This window comes from Diorhabda sublineata, chromosome 8 (genome assembly GCF_026230105.1).
Source record: "Diorhabda sublineata isolate icDioSubl1.1 chromosome 8, icDioSubl1.1, whole genome shotgun sequence".
NCBI classification, from domain to species: domain Eukaryota; kingdom Metazoa; phylum Arthropoda; class Insecta; order Coleoptera; family Chrysomelidae; genus Diorhabda; species Diorhabda sublineata.
The window spans coordinates 28961040-28977752 of record NC_079481.1 but is presented as its reverse complement, the minus strand read 5'-3'; the positions used below and the strand labels follow the sequence as shown (position 1 = coordinate 28977752).

The 16713-nt window shown below is 35.0% G+C and overlaps 1 protein-coding gene across 5 annotated transcripts in view; it reads left to right on the top strand.

The window, feature by feature from the left end:
- The window catches only part of LOC130448060 (single-minded homolog 2), a 55643-nt gene extending 41439 nt beyond the window's left edge, over window positions 1-14204 (top strand). For 4 of the 5 annotated variants that reach the window (XM_056785230.1, XM_056785231.1, XM_056785232.1 and 1 more), the window contains 7 exons: window positions 1630-1830; window positions 4461-4636; window positions 4699-4896; window positions 9786-9988; window positions 11617-11723; window positions 11794-11941; window positions 12004-14198. In XM_056785230.1, the coding sequence (XP_056641208.1) occupies window positions 1656-1830; window positions 4461-4636; window positions 4699-4896; window positions 9786-9988; window positions 11617-11723; window positions 11794-11941; window positions 12004-12616 (1620 nt within the window). In that variant the 5' untranslated portion in view covers window positions 1630-1655 and the 3' untranslated portion in view covers window positions 12617-14198. Of the gene's footprint in view, window positions 1-1629; window positions 1831-4460; window positions 4637-4698; window positions 4897-9785; window positions 9989-11616; window positions 11724-11793; window positions 11942-12003 lie in introns of all 5 variants that reach the window. The other variant, XM_056785228.1, reaches the window with a different exon arrangement.
- The last annotated feature ends 2509 nt before the right edge of the window (window positions 14205-16713 follow it).

Here is a 16713-nt window from a genome sequence, read left to right as displayed (position 1 = left end):
TTTTAGCAATAGGGGCCCTAGCAAATCAATCAATTATATCTTTGATGATTTGATGGTCTGTTTTGGATTGGTTCAAATGTTTGCCCCTAAAATCCGGCTAAATAACGCCTGTAGATGGCCTCTTTGGATTATTGGTTTATTCCAATGATTTCTTGATCTTGAGATCCTTCTTGTACTTGTTTTAACTGTAATATTTGCTGTTGAACGTTATTTTTTAAAGTTTTCATTCTCTTCATACTTGCTAGCAGAACTATTACCATTTTTATCTGGTATGTAATCATCAATGTCATCAGAAACATCGTCCTCGTTGCCAACATCATTTCTTGATCGATATTTTCATTATTATATACCGTTAAAATGTAAAGATCTGAATTTGGATGCGTCACTTCCAGAACTGGTCTCATCTTCAACAAAATTTGATTGTCGAGTCTCAATTTGAGGCGGGTTTTCCATCTGAACAACAAGTGGAACGAGTTAGGTCTTCTCTTAACTACACGCTCGGGATTTTCAATGAACCATTCATTCCGGAAACTAATAGCTAATACACTTTCAGGAATATTATAAACCTTCCAAACTACCTTGCCAGTTTCACAAGTTGTCTTCAAAAACAATGACAAACCACAGGTAACAGCATAAATATTTTTTGCTTTTGTACTATGTCAACTGTCAACATTGAAGTGGCTAGAGTCACTCCAGAACGTTCCTAAAGTGTTTTGCAGTACGGAACTGTCAACTGTCACTACATGGAACACTCAAAACGCAACTTTCGGTAAATTTGAAACTGTTTATCACTGTTCTCGCAATAAAATAAACGGGCATTCTTCATAAACTTCGGGATGGAAAATTCTAGTAATTATCGTTAACTATTTCGAAATCATCATCGGATCTTTGGAATCCCAAATATTTCATAAGTTTATCTATGCCTTTTCAACCATTTTACATAGGGTATCAATTTTAGATGATAATTTATACCAAGTCAAAACTGAAGGCAAACATTTGGTTTTGGTAGGCTTTCCCACCGTGTCCTGGGTTTATCCTGATGTGATCCTCGTCGGGATTGCTCTAATAAGATGAACCTTGTTTTAACCTGATAAGGTCTTTATGATGTTTCAAGGAAATCGGGAAAAATTTTAGTCAAGTAGGATTTTTATGAAGAATCCTTTTTAAGGTGAAGAGTAGACAATGGTGGATGAAACTAGATGCGCCCGCTCTATGTTTTACCCTCCCGTATGCTGTACTACGGCTCTAGTTCTTCTTCTTTCATTGCCTTGGCTTTTAAACTTCGATATTATAGGGATTTCAACTGAATACCATCAAACCGCCCTCGTATATTTAAGGGTACTTGAAAATTAGAGCATCCGCTGCCATTTTCGTCTACTTTCGTTTGTAATTATACAGAATGCAAATTTTTGAAGAACCCTCGTCGCTTTCAGCTTTCAGGAAAGCTCTCCGCGGGAATTTATTCAATTTATTTCGAATTTTAATGAATGTCCTCTTGATGTTACAACTTTTCTCGAAAGTATCTCATTTCCACAATATTCCGAGAGTTTTTTGGAAAAGTCTGTTTCCCAAATAAGCCCAGATATTCGATTTTCCGCTATACTAATTGTTTAATTTCGTTTGTTTTAGCTTCTTCGCTCGGCACTAAAGGTGCCATGAGAGAAAAAAGCAAAAATGCCGCTAGGAGTAGAAGAGAAAAAGAGAACGCTGAATTTTTAGAATTGGGCAAGATGCTTCCGCTTCCGGCTGCCATTACATCACAATTAGACAAAGCGTCAGTAATCAGACTGACATCTTCGTATCTCAAAATGAGGGAAGTATTTCCCGAAGGTAAGTCTCCTTTGGACTAAGAACAAGTTGCTTATTTAATAAAAAAAATCGTTCGACAAAGGATTCGAACCTCAGATCTCCGTGTTGGAAACCAAGCACTTCGATAACCTCACCAATTACACCGTTATGGCTCGAAACAAGTTTCGACGAGATGTAGGTACGTAGGCAGCGAAGCCAGTGCACAATGCATTCAATTGCCCTTCAGTGCCGTTTTCGTGTGACATTAAAACGTTTAGATTTTGTTGTCCACTGTAATTTACGACGGATTTTCTTTTATTGGAGTTTGAAACGAGCCCCGAAACGATCGAATCTTTATTAGTATTGTCGCTCCGTAATCTTTTGATCGTCTGAAAGTGTAATCAAGCGAAAATAAAAAGATTTCAAAACGATAATAGTTATAAAATATCCCATAACGTAACATAATATTAATTGAAAACATCATTGAATGTAAAGTAGTTGTTTATTAGCATATGAAAAGAACGGCTACGTACAACTCTACTCGATTTTTTTTATAATCGTGTCTGTTGAAAAGCAAATTTGTTTTATTCATTTCCTAATTGTGCAAAATGTTGGCCTAAATAACTGTCAAAATTTCGCACAAAAGCCACGTCTCCATTATCATTTTTATTATCAAGTGTCACTTGTCACTTGTCACATACAATATTCGTTCATTTTCTACTTGTTTTACTTTTAGAATTATTTTGTATTTGTGCAGGCTGATTAGGTCGGAACTCTCGACATGTTTTTTTGTGATTCGATCGACATGCTTTTTCTTTTTATTTGTTCCAAATACAGAGTGAGTTTTATGTATAGAACGCCTCAATTATTTACTGAGGTTATTATGGTAGTATTTACATTGTTGTCAGATCTCTCTTTTTTCCGTAAAAATAATGATGGTTTATCTGAAAAAGAACGAATTAATATTCTAATGTTATTAGTTTATAGTGATATATCTTTAATGATTTATACCCTAACCGAAATCCGAAATAGTAAAAAAGTTTAACGAAACTGGTTCAGTAAAAGATTTATCCAAATCAGGGCCCAGAAAAACTGCATCAACTGAAAACAAATCTTTAGATGTTTGTTTCCTGCTAGAAGACGATCCAAAATATTAAAATTGAAACGATCGTAACTTTAGATAGGTATAGAGAATGAAAAATAATCAGTATGTCGAAAAACACAAAATACGGGGTTTGTCCGGAAAGTAATAGGACTCGATTTAAAAAAATTTATTTGGCCAATCGTTACAATTCTTTAAAAACTTTCAAAATAGGCTCCTTCTGCGTCGATGCAGCGCTGCCAGCGCGATTTCCAAGCATTGAAGGCGTCACGGAAGGCATTCTCCGGAATAGCCTTGAGAGCCGCGGTGCATGCTGCTTGGATCCCTTCTGTCGTCTCGAAATGCTTGCCTTTCATCGGCCTTTTCAGGCGAGGAAACAAAAAAAGTCCGGGGTGCCACATCTGGGCTGTAGGGCGGCTGCGGATGCGTTGGAATGCCGGCCTTAGTCAGGTAGCTGTTCACAAGAAAGGCGGTGTGAGCCGGGGCGTTGTCGTGGTGCAACTTCCAGTCTGCTGCGATGTCTTGTCGGAGCCGATTGACCCTTCGTTTGAGTTTCTTGAGCACTTCGACACAGTCTGTGTTCGAAACTTTGCGCACACGAGTCACATTGTCGGTGTTTGTCGAAGTCGAAGGTCTTCCGGCACGGTCTTCATCGGCGACCTCTTCCCGGCCCTCCAAAAAGGCCTGGTGCCACCGAAACACACAACTTCTTGCTAAAGCAACATCTGGGTAAGCCTGCTTGTTCATATCAAACGTCTCTGTCGCAGATTTACCGAGTTTCACACAGAATTTAATCGCGCACCTCTGCTCTAACGAACGCTGCATTTTCGGCTTGCACAACTCGCGCGAAAATGCCTGTTCTGACTCTCCAAGTGCTCGGAGACAACTGACCAACCGCTCGTTTGTTAGCTAGGAACGCCCTCTACCGAATCCAGTCGGTGCGCGCACGCTCTGAAGTACAATCGCGGCGGAAGAAAATCAGTCCTATTACTTTCCGGACAAACCCTGTATATAGGGTGATTTATTTGATATAACAAAATTCAATATATTTCCGGAAAAAGGAAAGATCTGACAACAATGTCGATACCACCATAATACCGACCGTATCACGAAAACCTTGCGCACAAAAATTCATAAAAATCTGACAATACTGTTGATATTTTTTTACATTGAATTGTGTCTTGAATACTTAAAATTTTGGGGGTTCACTTTTAGTAATTAAATGACTATGAGTATGATGAGTGCGATGTCACTTCCGGTGTCAAAATATTTGCACGGAATTATCCATTAATTGCAACAGTGATAAAGTGACACTTATACAAAATGGCGGATCTATTTGGGTGTTTATCGAACATAGAGTTTTACAGCGACTGTGCAACAGTTTGTAGCAAACTGTATACTGTTTATCACTGTCCTATATATACGGGGTGTTTCAAAAAAAGTACTGGCAGCATTGTACTGTCTGACTCTGATAGAGGGCGCTAGTTACACGGTTCGTACCGAGTAGTTTACTAAGCAAACTCCAAATATTTTTAGCAATATCTCCGTACAGTTTCGACTGTCTTTTTAGGACTGGGAGATGCTTGGGGAGCCGCTCCTGCCATTCCGAATCCGCGAGAAGCTCCTATCAAAGAATTGGGATCGTATCTTTTACAAACTTTAGACGGTTTTATTTTCGTGATAGCCCACGACGGGAAAATAATGTACATATCAGAAACGGCCTCGGTACATTTAGGTTTATCGCAGGTAAGATCCGGATTACAATTATATTGAAACTTAAAATGTCCGTGCGTTTATTTTTTTCCTAGGTAGAACTCACAGGGAACAGTATATACGAATATATCCATCCGGCGGATCACGATGAAATGACGGCGGTGTTGACGCCCAATATTTATCCGCCGGGAATCGCCCCTCTGCACGAACACGAAAGCGAACGGGCGTTTTTTCTCAGGATGAAGTGTGTTTTAGCGAAAAGAAATGCTGGACTAACAAATAGCGGTTATAAGGTGAGAAAACAAAATTTTTAACACCCTGTATGTATGTCTATATTGTGCGTTTTGTGTTATTATAATTAAACGATGAATAACCCTGTACATTTTTTTATATATAACATCGAGTTTCCGATTTATTTATTACAATATGAATACGAAAGCAGCTCGTCAGGGCCGGATTAAGATTTATAATGCCCGGGGCTAAAATAATGACGGGGCCCCCTTAAGGAATTCGAAAACCCGCAAAAATTCACAAAATAGTATCAATACGTTAGATTTGTGGTATCAGCACTTCAAAAAATACAGAATGATTTCCAAATGATGGGCCCTCTTGGACCTGGGGCCCCAGGCCCCTAGCTTAATCCGGCCCTGCAGCTCGTCGATGAATGGGATAAAATTTTTGTTTGTTGTATAGGGGAGAAGATGGAATGGCTTTGTTAAAATCACGATTAGCCCGTTTTGAATCAATTTAAGGGATTAAAGTGTTAAGAGGTTTCAAACTTTGACATCTAATTACGAAATTTCGACAAAATATCCCGTCATATATTGAAAAAAAAACTAGCATAAAATATACCGTATACATAGTTCGAATTCATCCTGGTAAATTTATCTAAAACAGATGGAAAGATATTTTTTTACGTCGTAGAATATAAATTTGAAGTTTGCGGGCACAAATTTGACTCGCAACTTTGTGTTTTGGGCACTTTTTGATCAAATTTTGATACTTTTTATTGTTTTTGACCAATATCTCAGAAAAAAGGCGTTTTTTCGAGAAGCCCCTCCTATACAAAATCGAAGTAAACAAAATTCTTTGCATTTTTTTGTTGAAACGTTTTTTCGAGAGATTAACCATTTCGGCGTTAGAGCGCCTCAAAGAAACATCTCCAGACCTAGTTTACCTAACACGTAAAGGGAAAGTAATTAGAAAATGGATCGAACAGGTATCAAGATCAATCTTATCCTGGAAAATTCGTGGAAAATAGCCAATGATTAAAAGCCTTTTTTCTGGAAAAGAAAGTATATAATTAAACAAGCAAAATATGAAAATGAGTTGAAAAATTTGCCGAGGAAACTTTATCTATAAACTTTATCAATTTTTTCGTCAGTTTTCACTACATTTGCGAAAGTTTGACCATTCGAAGAATTCTGCAAACACCGAAATAAATGGTAATCACACGGTGCCAGATCAGGGCTGTATAGATGACGTGGCATCACTTCCCAGCCAAGCTCCAATAGTTAGACAATTCTGGCCTTTTCTCTTCGATTTCAACATCCAGTTTCATTAAATGCCGACAGTAAACTCCAGAATTTATCGTTCGGTTCTTCAGAAGCAGCTCAAAAACCACAACACGCAGCACGAACTTTTTTTCGTTGTTTTTAAGCTGCCGATGTGGTTTGTGCTGGTCCAGGACCCATTTTCCATCACCAGCGATGATTCTTTTAAGGTGCTATGACGATCCTCTTCGATTTGGTTATTTTGTTATTCGAAAAATAAAAAATCGAAAGTACTTAGTTGCCAAAATTATGAAAAATATTCCGTATATACTTAAACCGAAACATATGATTCCATATACCATTGGAGTAAAGGTAATGAGGACGGAATATGCATCCTTGTTACAAGAGGACCCTTCATCCAATCTGAACGTATATGTGTGTATTATTCGAAAGTTTCTTTTATGTGGAAGATGAAAGGTGATTCAAAATGTGCGATGGGTAATTTCATAAAGACAGAATGGTAATTTTCATCGTTGTTATTCAAATCGAACTTTGTGAAATCAAGAGTTTCCTTTGCGTACATGTGTTGGAATCCAGAAGTGTGATAAGCAATTAAAAAACGCGTATAATTAATTTCTAGTGCGGTTCATACTAATTAACCTTCCATTTCATATATCTTTGACTGATTAGCTCAAATTACAACAATAGTAGATCTTGTATCGTTGTAAATTTGTGAGATACGAGACGATAAAGATTTTGAAAAAAATATGCCTAAAATAATGTCCTTTAACGATTTTTTGTCGTGAAAATGATCAAAATCTTATAAGGGGTTTTCCAATAAGAGGTGTTATTTTGATATTCAAAGAAAAATGCCATTTTTTGAGATAAATGACCGGATGTTTATTTCATTATAAAGTGGAAGGTATGCCGTTAATAATGGAACACAACATCAGCCAAATGGCCGCCACGACTGCCCTTACAGGACCATATCCTTTTCGTGAAATTTTCCGTAACCAAATTGCAAAGCGGCTGCCCTATGTCCTCGATAGCCTCACGAATTCCATCTTTGAGGTCTTCAATCGATGCTGGACTGTTGGCGTAGACCTTATCTTTCACGTGGCCCCAAAGGAAAAAGTCGCAAGGTGTTAAATCACAAGATCTCGGTGGCCAATTGTGATCACCTCTTCGAGAGATAACACGGTCCGGAAATTTTTCCTGTAAAAGATGGTTTCGTTGCTTGTGTGGCACGTAGCGCCGTGTAATTGAAAGTAAACGTTGTCCAAATCAATACCATCCAATTCCGGCCATAAAAAATCATTAATCATCTCTCGATAGCGCAATCCATTCACCGTAACTGTTGCTCCAGCCTCATTTTCGAAAAACTAAGGTCCAATGACACCTCCAGACCATAAACCGCACCAAACAGTCACGCGTTGAGGATGGAGAGGATTTTCAACAATAACTCTTGGGTTTTCCGAGCCCCAGAGTCGGCAATTTTGTTTATTGACGTAACCACTAAGGTGGAAATGGACCTTATCAGTTAAGATGATTTTCATGCATTTCAAGGACCCAATCAGCAAAGACACGACGTTGTTGATGATCGGCCGGCTTGAGTTCTTGTGTTAACTAAAGTTTATAGGCCTTAAGACCCAAGTCTTTATGCAAAATACTATGTAATGACGTTTGTGGAATGGCTAATTCCAAAGAACGACGAGGAATGGACAAACCTGGATTTTCTTCAACACTTTGGGCTACAGCAGCAATATTCTCAGTTGTACTTGAGCGACGTGCACGGGTTTTATTCTTCACATCACTAACTTGTCCCAACAGCTCAAATTTTTCCACCAATTTCTGTATTGCGGTCCGAGAAGGTGCTTCACGTCGAGCCAAAAATGTTTTAGTTTTACGAACCGTCTCTGCCAAACTTTCACCATTTTTACAGTGAATTTTAATAATTTCAGTGCGTTGTTGAAACGTGTATCGTTCCATTTTCATTAATGGCGTAGTTTCTACTTGTCAAATGTCAAAAAATGACAGCTTCAAAAGTGACATTTACCGAAATATCGGGCTGTTCAAAATAACACCTCTTATTGGAAAACCCGTTACAAAACCTTAGTTTTCAAACAAACGCATCGAATTTCAGGGGACAGATAAATACTGGAGGCAGATAGGTAAATCCGCTCCTGAATATTGGCAATCGTTCAACTTTGACATTTCAGGGGAAATGATATCAAATTTGGCAAATTTCGAAGGGTTAAAAACCTTCTAACGCCTATGTCGAGAGGATTTTGTATCACATACAGTGCAAATGAACGGACTCCAGCGAGTTCTTCAAAAGAAATGAGTTTTTTTTAATTTAATTGCAAATTTACAATCTACACTGACGGGTCTCCGTAGATCTATGAGGTCTTATGACCAGCGTCTTTCCAATCTTCTCTGTTCCATTGGATCAGTGTAAAGCTTGGATATAAGTGGATTTTGGTGGTTTTCATTGCGGTTTTTGTTTTAGGATGATTTTGTACATAACTATCTTATTTTCCATTGTTAACTACCGATTAGCCGGTTCATATTTTGAAGTTTTAGTTTTTTCAGCTTTTATGTGTTTCATCCAAGTTAAATATTGGTCCAAGTGTAGTCCGACGTATTTGACTACTGTTTTCATTGGTATCGGTATATCGTTAATGGTCAGACACCTCGTTTTGTGGTGAACGTGATTTGTTAGTGTTGATTTTCATTCTCCACTGATGTAGTCGTTCTTGTAGAACAGATAAGGGCCCAGAGCACTTCCTTGGGGAACGCCTGATTTTATGGGTTTATAATTGGATAAGGATTGCGTGTCCCGGTTTTCTTTGGCCAGGAGTTGGCAATCCTGGTCGCCATATCTGGCCAAAACATAGAATTTCCTGCTTTTGTACTTTGGGGGTTACAGAATTTCCAGAAGGACCACGAAAAGAAATCACCAACCATGTATACTGCGACCCAAAAGATCTATTATGTCCCCCATACCCAATTTTTACAACTGATGTCCTAATGCCAATTCTTTTAAAAATTCCAACCATACTTTCGAGTTTTGTATCTTTAGAAATATACTTCCTCGCTTTTCTGACAATAATTTGTCTTTTTTTCTCGCCGTTTCACTCCCGTCAGAAGATTGAAAATAAAAGATGACTCGTCGTCGATAATGATTTCCAAACCTTCAGAGGGCGACAACTAGGTGTCACTGAGACCTCTAAGTTTTGATTTACGTATCTCAGAATATTTGAAACCACATTCTGTTTCTTCAGATTGTTGTTTACATATTTCTTATCGATTTGGAATTTTCTACTCGATCCCGACTTTATTTCAATCGAAATATCTGTCTTAACACGCCCCGACAGATATCGTAAATTGTTTGCCTGGCTATTCCCATTCTGTCGAAAGTGATTAACCGTAAACGATTTCTTCAAATCTTTGTATTTGTCGGAAAATTTGGCAATTACCCCACGACGTTCGTTTTCATTCAGATTTTCCATACTTAAACCTAACCTAAACTAAAACTTTTGACATTTGACAACTGCCAAATTACGACAAATGATTACAAACATTCTCAATCGACGCCTACTTGATTTACTAAGTCGTCTAATATTTTTGGTCCCCACCCCCATTACTTGGTCTTTTTGATATCTATTCGAAGATTTTCTTTATTATAGGTTATACATTGTTCGGGTTATTTGAAAGTGAAGCCTCTAACGACAACTGCCGGACCTTACGACGCAAATTACTGTCAAATAATGGGTTTAGTTGCTGTCGGACACTCACTACCCCCCAGTTCCATCACCGAAATCAAATTACATATGAATATGTTCATGTTCAGAGCAAGTTTAGATCTAAAATTAATTTTTTTAGATGCGAGGTAAGTTTTAGTAATTTGTTTATAATTAATCAGCATTTTATTACAAAATATAAATAAATTATATAAAATAAAATATAAATTATTTCTTTCCTATTTTCTCATTACTACGAGGGTTGATACATTTAGTCCATTTCGATTAATTCGCCATTAAAAATGTCAAACTTTACGATGTCAATGTCAGATTTGAGGTATCAGTGTTGCCATATCTCCAAACTTAAGTAGCAACCCTGCTGTATAAAATATGCAGTTTTTTTCTTAGTTTTCGAAAAATTAAGGGTCGAAAAAATTGGAATCTAGTTTTATCAACTTATACGAGCAAAAATAAAAGACACATCAACGTAAAAAACTCAAATTTTATTCTAAGCTGTACTGATAGAGATAATTTATTCAAGAATACAGTTATACAACATTAAAATTTCGTTTATTCACCAAAACAAAAACAATGAAAACAAATTTGGACGGAATATTGATTGTTGAGACAAACTTTCTCGTTTTCAGCTTCTAAACACGCGATTAGTTCGAATAAGACTTATTTTTATTAATAATTTGCTAATCTATAAATAATCGATTGATATTTTCATTTTAAACGTGAATATCAAACTAACCACGCTTTTATTTCCAAGTTTTTTAATATACAATAAAAGAATTTTACTAATTTAATATTTCATCAAATTTTAAACGCACCCTCGTACATTCAATTCAGCTGTTCGGTTCACATATAGCAATTTAAGCTTGAAAATTAAAACTCGTACTAAATATCAAGTTTCTATTGCTACAAAAATGTATTTTAAAAAAGCTGCTGTGTCAATATACCACCATCATCATATCGAATGAGTTATTTGATACAAATAGCACTTGAAATATAAATAATGTCTATAGTTACTCAAACAAAACGATACCGAAGTATTATATCACTAAATATTTACATCAACATTCGTCATAATTATTATTTTCTGGAAATTTTACCGTAAATCACAATTAATCTGGAGATAAAATCATTCGGATAATAAATTATTAAACCTATGATTGAAGTTTGACAACTATGACATAAACAATAGGCTTGTTCGCGGAATGAATTCCGAAATAGTTCGTGGATCGCGATTAGTTCTGTGTTCGCGTGGATTAAACCGATTCATCTCGTTATCGATTTTGATTAAACTCTCAGATTTATGTCAAGAGTAACGAGTGTGATAATCATGTGTCAAGATAATAATAATTGTTTTTCTATTTTGCATGTCGTACTGCGTTCCAGTGCGATACGCAAGTTTTAATGTTTGCAATGACGACCTGTCACTGTTAAGTGTTAAATTTGACGCATAAATTTAAAACTTTCATATAATTTCTTTATCATCTCGGTGCGTTAGTCGTGGTTTAAAAAACGCATACGACAAAACGAACAACATTTGAATAATAATTTATCTATGGCGGCTACAATTCGAATAATTTGCTTAGGCAATTGATGACGCAATTCGTTATTGTAAATTTTAGGCTAGAAGTGTCAATTTTTTTCGAAAATGAACGTTCTCAACACAGCATTATATATTCTTAATGTTATTTAGAAGTTTTGGCTGACACCTTCCTACGTGCGTAGATTCGGAATATAATATTATCAATTTTTATTATTACAGAGTTTCACAATTAACTGGTTACGAGCCACAAGATCTCATAGAAAAAACACTTTACCATTACGCACATGGAAGTGACATTTTGGCTTTGAGATTATCCCATCATCAACGTAAGTTGAGATTTTATTGAATTCGTTTTTTACGAAATATATTTGTTCATAGTTAATTTTTCGTTTTCAGTATTGTGCAAAGGGCAAGTAACAACCAAATACTACCGATTCCTCTGCAAAGGAGGCGGTTGGGTATGGATGCAAAGCTACGCGACTATAGTCCATAATTCAAGGTCTTCCAGACCACATTGCATCGTATCGGTCAACTACGTTCTGAGGTACGTCATTATTCGTATATATTTCACTAAAAATTCAATCAAATTAATTATTTTTGTTACAGCGATTTCGAAGCCAAAGATTTAATATTGAGCGTAGCTCAAGGTGCCCCTCGAGACGATCTACCGAGCTCGCCTCGTAGTCCAATCAACCCGCCCGCAAGAACCTTGTCATCACAATCGAAATATACTTCCCCCCATTCCGTCGCCCGTCTTCCCACAAACATCATATCTTCCCAACCGTCGTCTGTAACCGACGACGACTTCAGCGACTCCAACGGCGCTTTGTCATATCTCGAATATTCATCCGGATACGTCAATTACACTTACGACGAATCCTACCAACACCAAGAAATGTTCTATCCCTATTCGGATCCGGAAATAAGTCAGCAGCACATATTGGGAAGTCATCCGCAACAGAGACCGTTCAGCGCTTCGAGCTCGTCGTGTAGTTCCTCGGAAAGTGAGATGCATTTACAAAATTTAAATACTAGTAATTATTGTCCCGAATCGCATTTTACAATAAATTATTTCAATAACAATCAGGTCGGTCAAGGGGGACAAATTTGGCACGGGCACGAGTTTAAACCGTTAAGTGGACAGGCGCATACCGCGGGGTATACTAGTGTCATTGTGGATGCGCAACAGTATCAAATGGCCAACGAGTACGTTCATTAGTGTTATCGGTGCGTTTTATTTCATGCAGGATTTTAGAGTACAATCAGTATAATAAATAACACCACAGAATTTAGTACAAAAACCTACTACATCGAGTACATACACTTTGACGGATATTCTCATTGGCCAACGAGATTAATAGAAATTGTTTTAAAATAAATTTAGATATTTTTATATGTACCTATATCTGATCGTGTCATTTAATTTAACAATATTTCATTAAAAAAAAAACTGCATGAAATAGAACGTTTCAATTATCAATTCCGTTTTTAAAACTATACTTGTGAAACAGTAATAATGGCAACCATGTATGAATTGATTCCGATTGATAAATTCCTATGCGCGTCGTACTAAAATTTATTCGTCATAAGATGTTGCCAAGCTATTAAAACGATATGAGAATCTATTTAACATCGAGTTATATTATTTTTTATACTTTAGTAGTAGACGTAAAATAGTAATTTGAGGTTAAATATATCTTCTTTTAACTATAGAGTATTCCAATACGGCTAGAATTTTTATAACATTTCTTAACACGTTTTAAAACGTGACAACACAGCCAGTCAATGAAAACACAATCAGAGTTTGGATGTTAAACTATTTGAAATGAGGAGTTGTTGGGAAAAATGAATCAGAAACGGTGTTATACTTTGATCTCCTAAATATATAATTTCAAAATTTCATGAAATTTGATGAAATAAATTGACAGTTGATTGAATCAGCTGACGAACGACCAAGAATAAGCGTGCCATCAATGTTTTGCTTTCGTGCATGGGAATTTACTAGTTATACACCAGATGGATACCATATTGGAAGCTAATACAGTTTGAGACTTTTAAAAAAAAAAAAATTTTACAATTTTGTGTAACAAAATTTATTCTCTTCTTTTGTCACAATATTATTTAATATAGTAGATTTATTTACAACTTTCTTTTTAAATGTCATGAAACTTGATGAAATAAATTGACAGTTGATTGAATCAGCTGACGAACGATCAAGGATAAGTTTACCGTCAATGTTTTGTTTTCGTGCATGGGAATTTACTAGTTATACACCACATGGATATCATATTGGAAGCTAATACAGTTTGAAACTTTTAAAAAGAAAAAGTTTTACAATTTTGTGTAACAAAATTTATTCTGTGATTTTGTCACAATATTATTTAATATAGTAAGTTTATTTGCAACTTTCTTTTTGTAATAGAATTCAATTGTATAAACACAAAGTAGTATTGACAACTTTCTATAGTTTTTATACAATTTTTATAATTTATTACAATGTTTTCGTTTTAAATGGTTCAGACTGTACATTAATATGTTATATTATTGTATATTTTTTATCCCGATCAAGGTGCCATACCTTTTTGGTATATATTTTATTTTTTTACACCAATTTTATTTGTTTATTTTAAAAAAATATATATACAATAAAAAATCACTTTTATTTTTATTATTTATATAGATATGACAATAATTTTTGACTGTGAATATAATGTGTATACAGAAAATTGTACAGTAAATTTAAAGTACCATATTATTATATACCTAAACTTATTCAACCAAATAAAGGTTTTCTGTTATTTTATAAACTTGTTTTATTTGTTAAATGATATCCTTACAACTCCAAAAAACGATCACAGCATTGACTCACGGCTTCAGAGTTTGCTTTATATTTTCAGCTTAATCTAAACTAATCTTTCTCAATTATATACTATCCTTTACCTTTTTCCACAACTTTGTATACCAAACTTTCCTTTATCTGCCTCCACTTCTATCCATTTCTTCTCTTGTCTTCTTTTTTTCTTTCTGCTGCACTTAATAACTTTTTCAGTTTTCTATAATTATTCATTCGTGAAACGTTTTCGAGCCATCTAACTCGTTCATCTTCCCCAAATCCCTTCATCTAAATGAATTTCTCCTGCCACAGTTTATTCGCCACCTTTTTTTCGTCAGTATAGTACTTTTGAACAAACACTCTTATAAACATTACTTTTATGATTCCTACTTACCTGCTGCTTTTTCCTTTATCCTACAGCTTAAATTTTGGTACTTTTGTTTGTAATTCCTTCCCTTAGATACTCAAATTAAGTTAAATCTCCAGAACAATATTTCCTTCCATTTATAAGTTGTTGGTCTTTGCGAACTCTTACATTACTGTATATTTCGTTTTCTGTTTATTTATATTCAGTCCTTGTTTTCTTGCTGTTACTTTTCACACATTTTACATTTATCTTTTCTATTTAATTACCACTACAATATCATCCAGTGTTTTTGTTTATAAATAGTCCCTATAGTATTAATATGACTTTTCCTCATAATGGTTTCTAATATTATGTGAACAGCGACCTTGTCTTAATTAATTACCTTGCCTACAGTTATTTCTAATTTGATCATCTTAATTGGTATTACAAGGTATTCAATTGCTTCTTACACATTTGGTCTACTAACTGTATTGTACACTGGCTTAAAATCAATGAGCAGATAACATGTGTATCCCAATTTTCCAAACTTTACCTAATTATTTCATATATAAATCACAAAAACGATTAATGCAGTGAGAAAAGTAGATGGAACGGGTCGGTATATAATAGATGTTCATTGAAAAATTCATATTTTAACATAGATAATTATTCTCAATAATTTCTAAATTAACATCTATATTTTTAATTTGTCTATGGTATTTTACTATCATATTAATTCGTCTCTACTAATCGATATATCATTCGATTCTTTACTCAATTAAAATGATAAAATCAATATTCACTATATTTTTCTATTACACAATTTTCATTATCAGTAATAATGCCAGAGAAATGAGAAATTTTCTATTTTTAAAAATTTTCCCAATTTATTTCACGACCCTAAATTTCGAACAAAAACATTGTCCATTTCCAGATATTCCTCATTACATAATAATTGAATCGCTCACGTGTCTGTCGATAATAGCAGGTTTCTGAAATGGGTACAAATAAGTCGTCCGTAGTCCCCCAGGAAGTCTCTAATATACTACACACGCCTCCTTTGTTTAATGGGAATAATACTCGGAGTCAATTCCCATTAAAAGCTCGTCACCCTTTTGTGTGAACGTAATTCAGCGAAAAATACACATACCAAAGAAATTCTAATAGGGAATCAGTGATTTGTAAACCAACATTAATGCTTTTTAACTTTTGACGTATTTTTATAAAAATGGCAGCATTTGTAATAAACTGAACTGTCACATGTATTATGATTTCTTTTTATTATTCATCTCATATACTATGAATATAAACTTGGTATAATAATTATAAACACGCTTAAGAGCTGATATAGACTTATCAGCCGGTCCTGTTCTAATATATTATCTAGGCTAAAGTTTGTTGGACGCGCTGGATATTTCTTGGAAGTTCTATATATCTTTGTAACCGATTTACACTATGTTTTTGTGGCCTGTTTATCAAATGTAAATTAGAGATTTTCAGGAAACAAAGATTCTAAAATGATATTATATAAAAGGTGGCTTTAGCAGCCGAATGAGTAATAAAATAAATTAGATAATAATTGCTGGTGAATAGTAATAATTAAAATATTTTAGTAATATATATCGTTTTGTGATTTACAAACTGTTTAAATTAGTAGAAAAACATTAAATTAGTAAGAAGAAACAAATCTCGAGTGGTAAATACATCAGGAAAATTTACGCATTTTTAGGTTATGTTTTCGACGTAATATACTGTCCCAATCCTATGATAATGATAAAACGCTTTACTTTAATATTTTTTATGCGTAATTTCCAACATAAAAACATTGTTTCCAATTTATTTCTATTTCTTTCTGAAATGTAGAAAAATATATTTTTATTTCGAGGATTATACCCCTAAATAGCAAAGCGCCCTGTGTACGATAAATCTCTGGAGCTCGAAAGAAAACGGACCATTATCTCTCTGCAAACTTTATAATAATTGGTATAAAATCTTTCAGCAAACATGAATCAGATATTGCAATGGAAAACTGAAGACTGTGTGTGCCGTCGTCATGGATACGAAGGGGTGGTTTTACAAACCAACCCTCCATCGGATTGTAATTAGCGACGGTTTAACACCTCCTATACCATTCTCG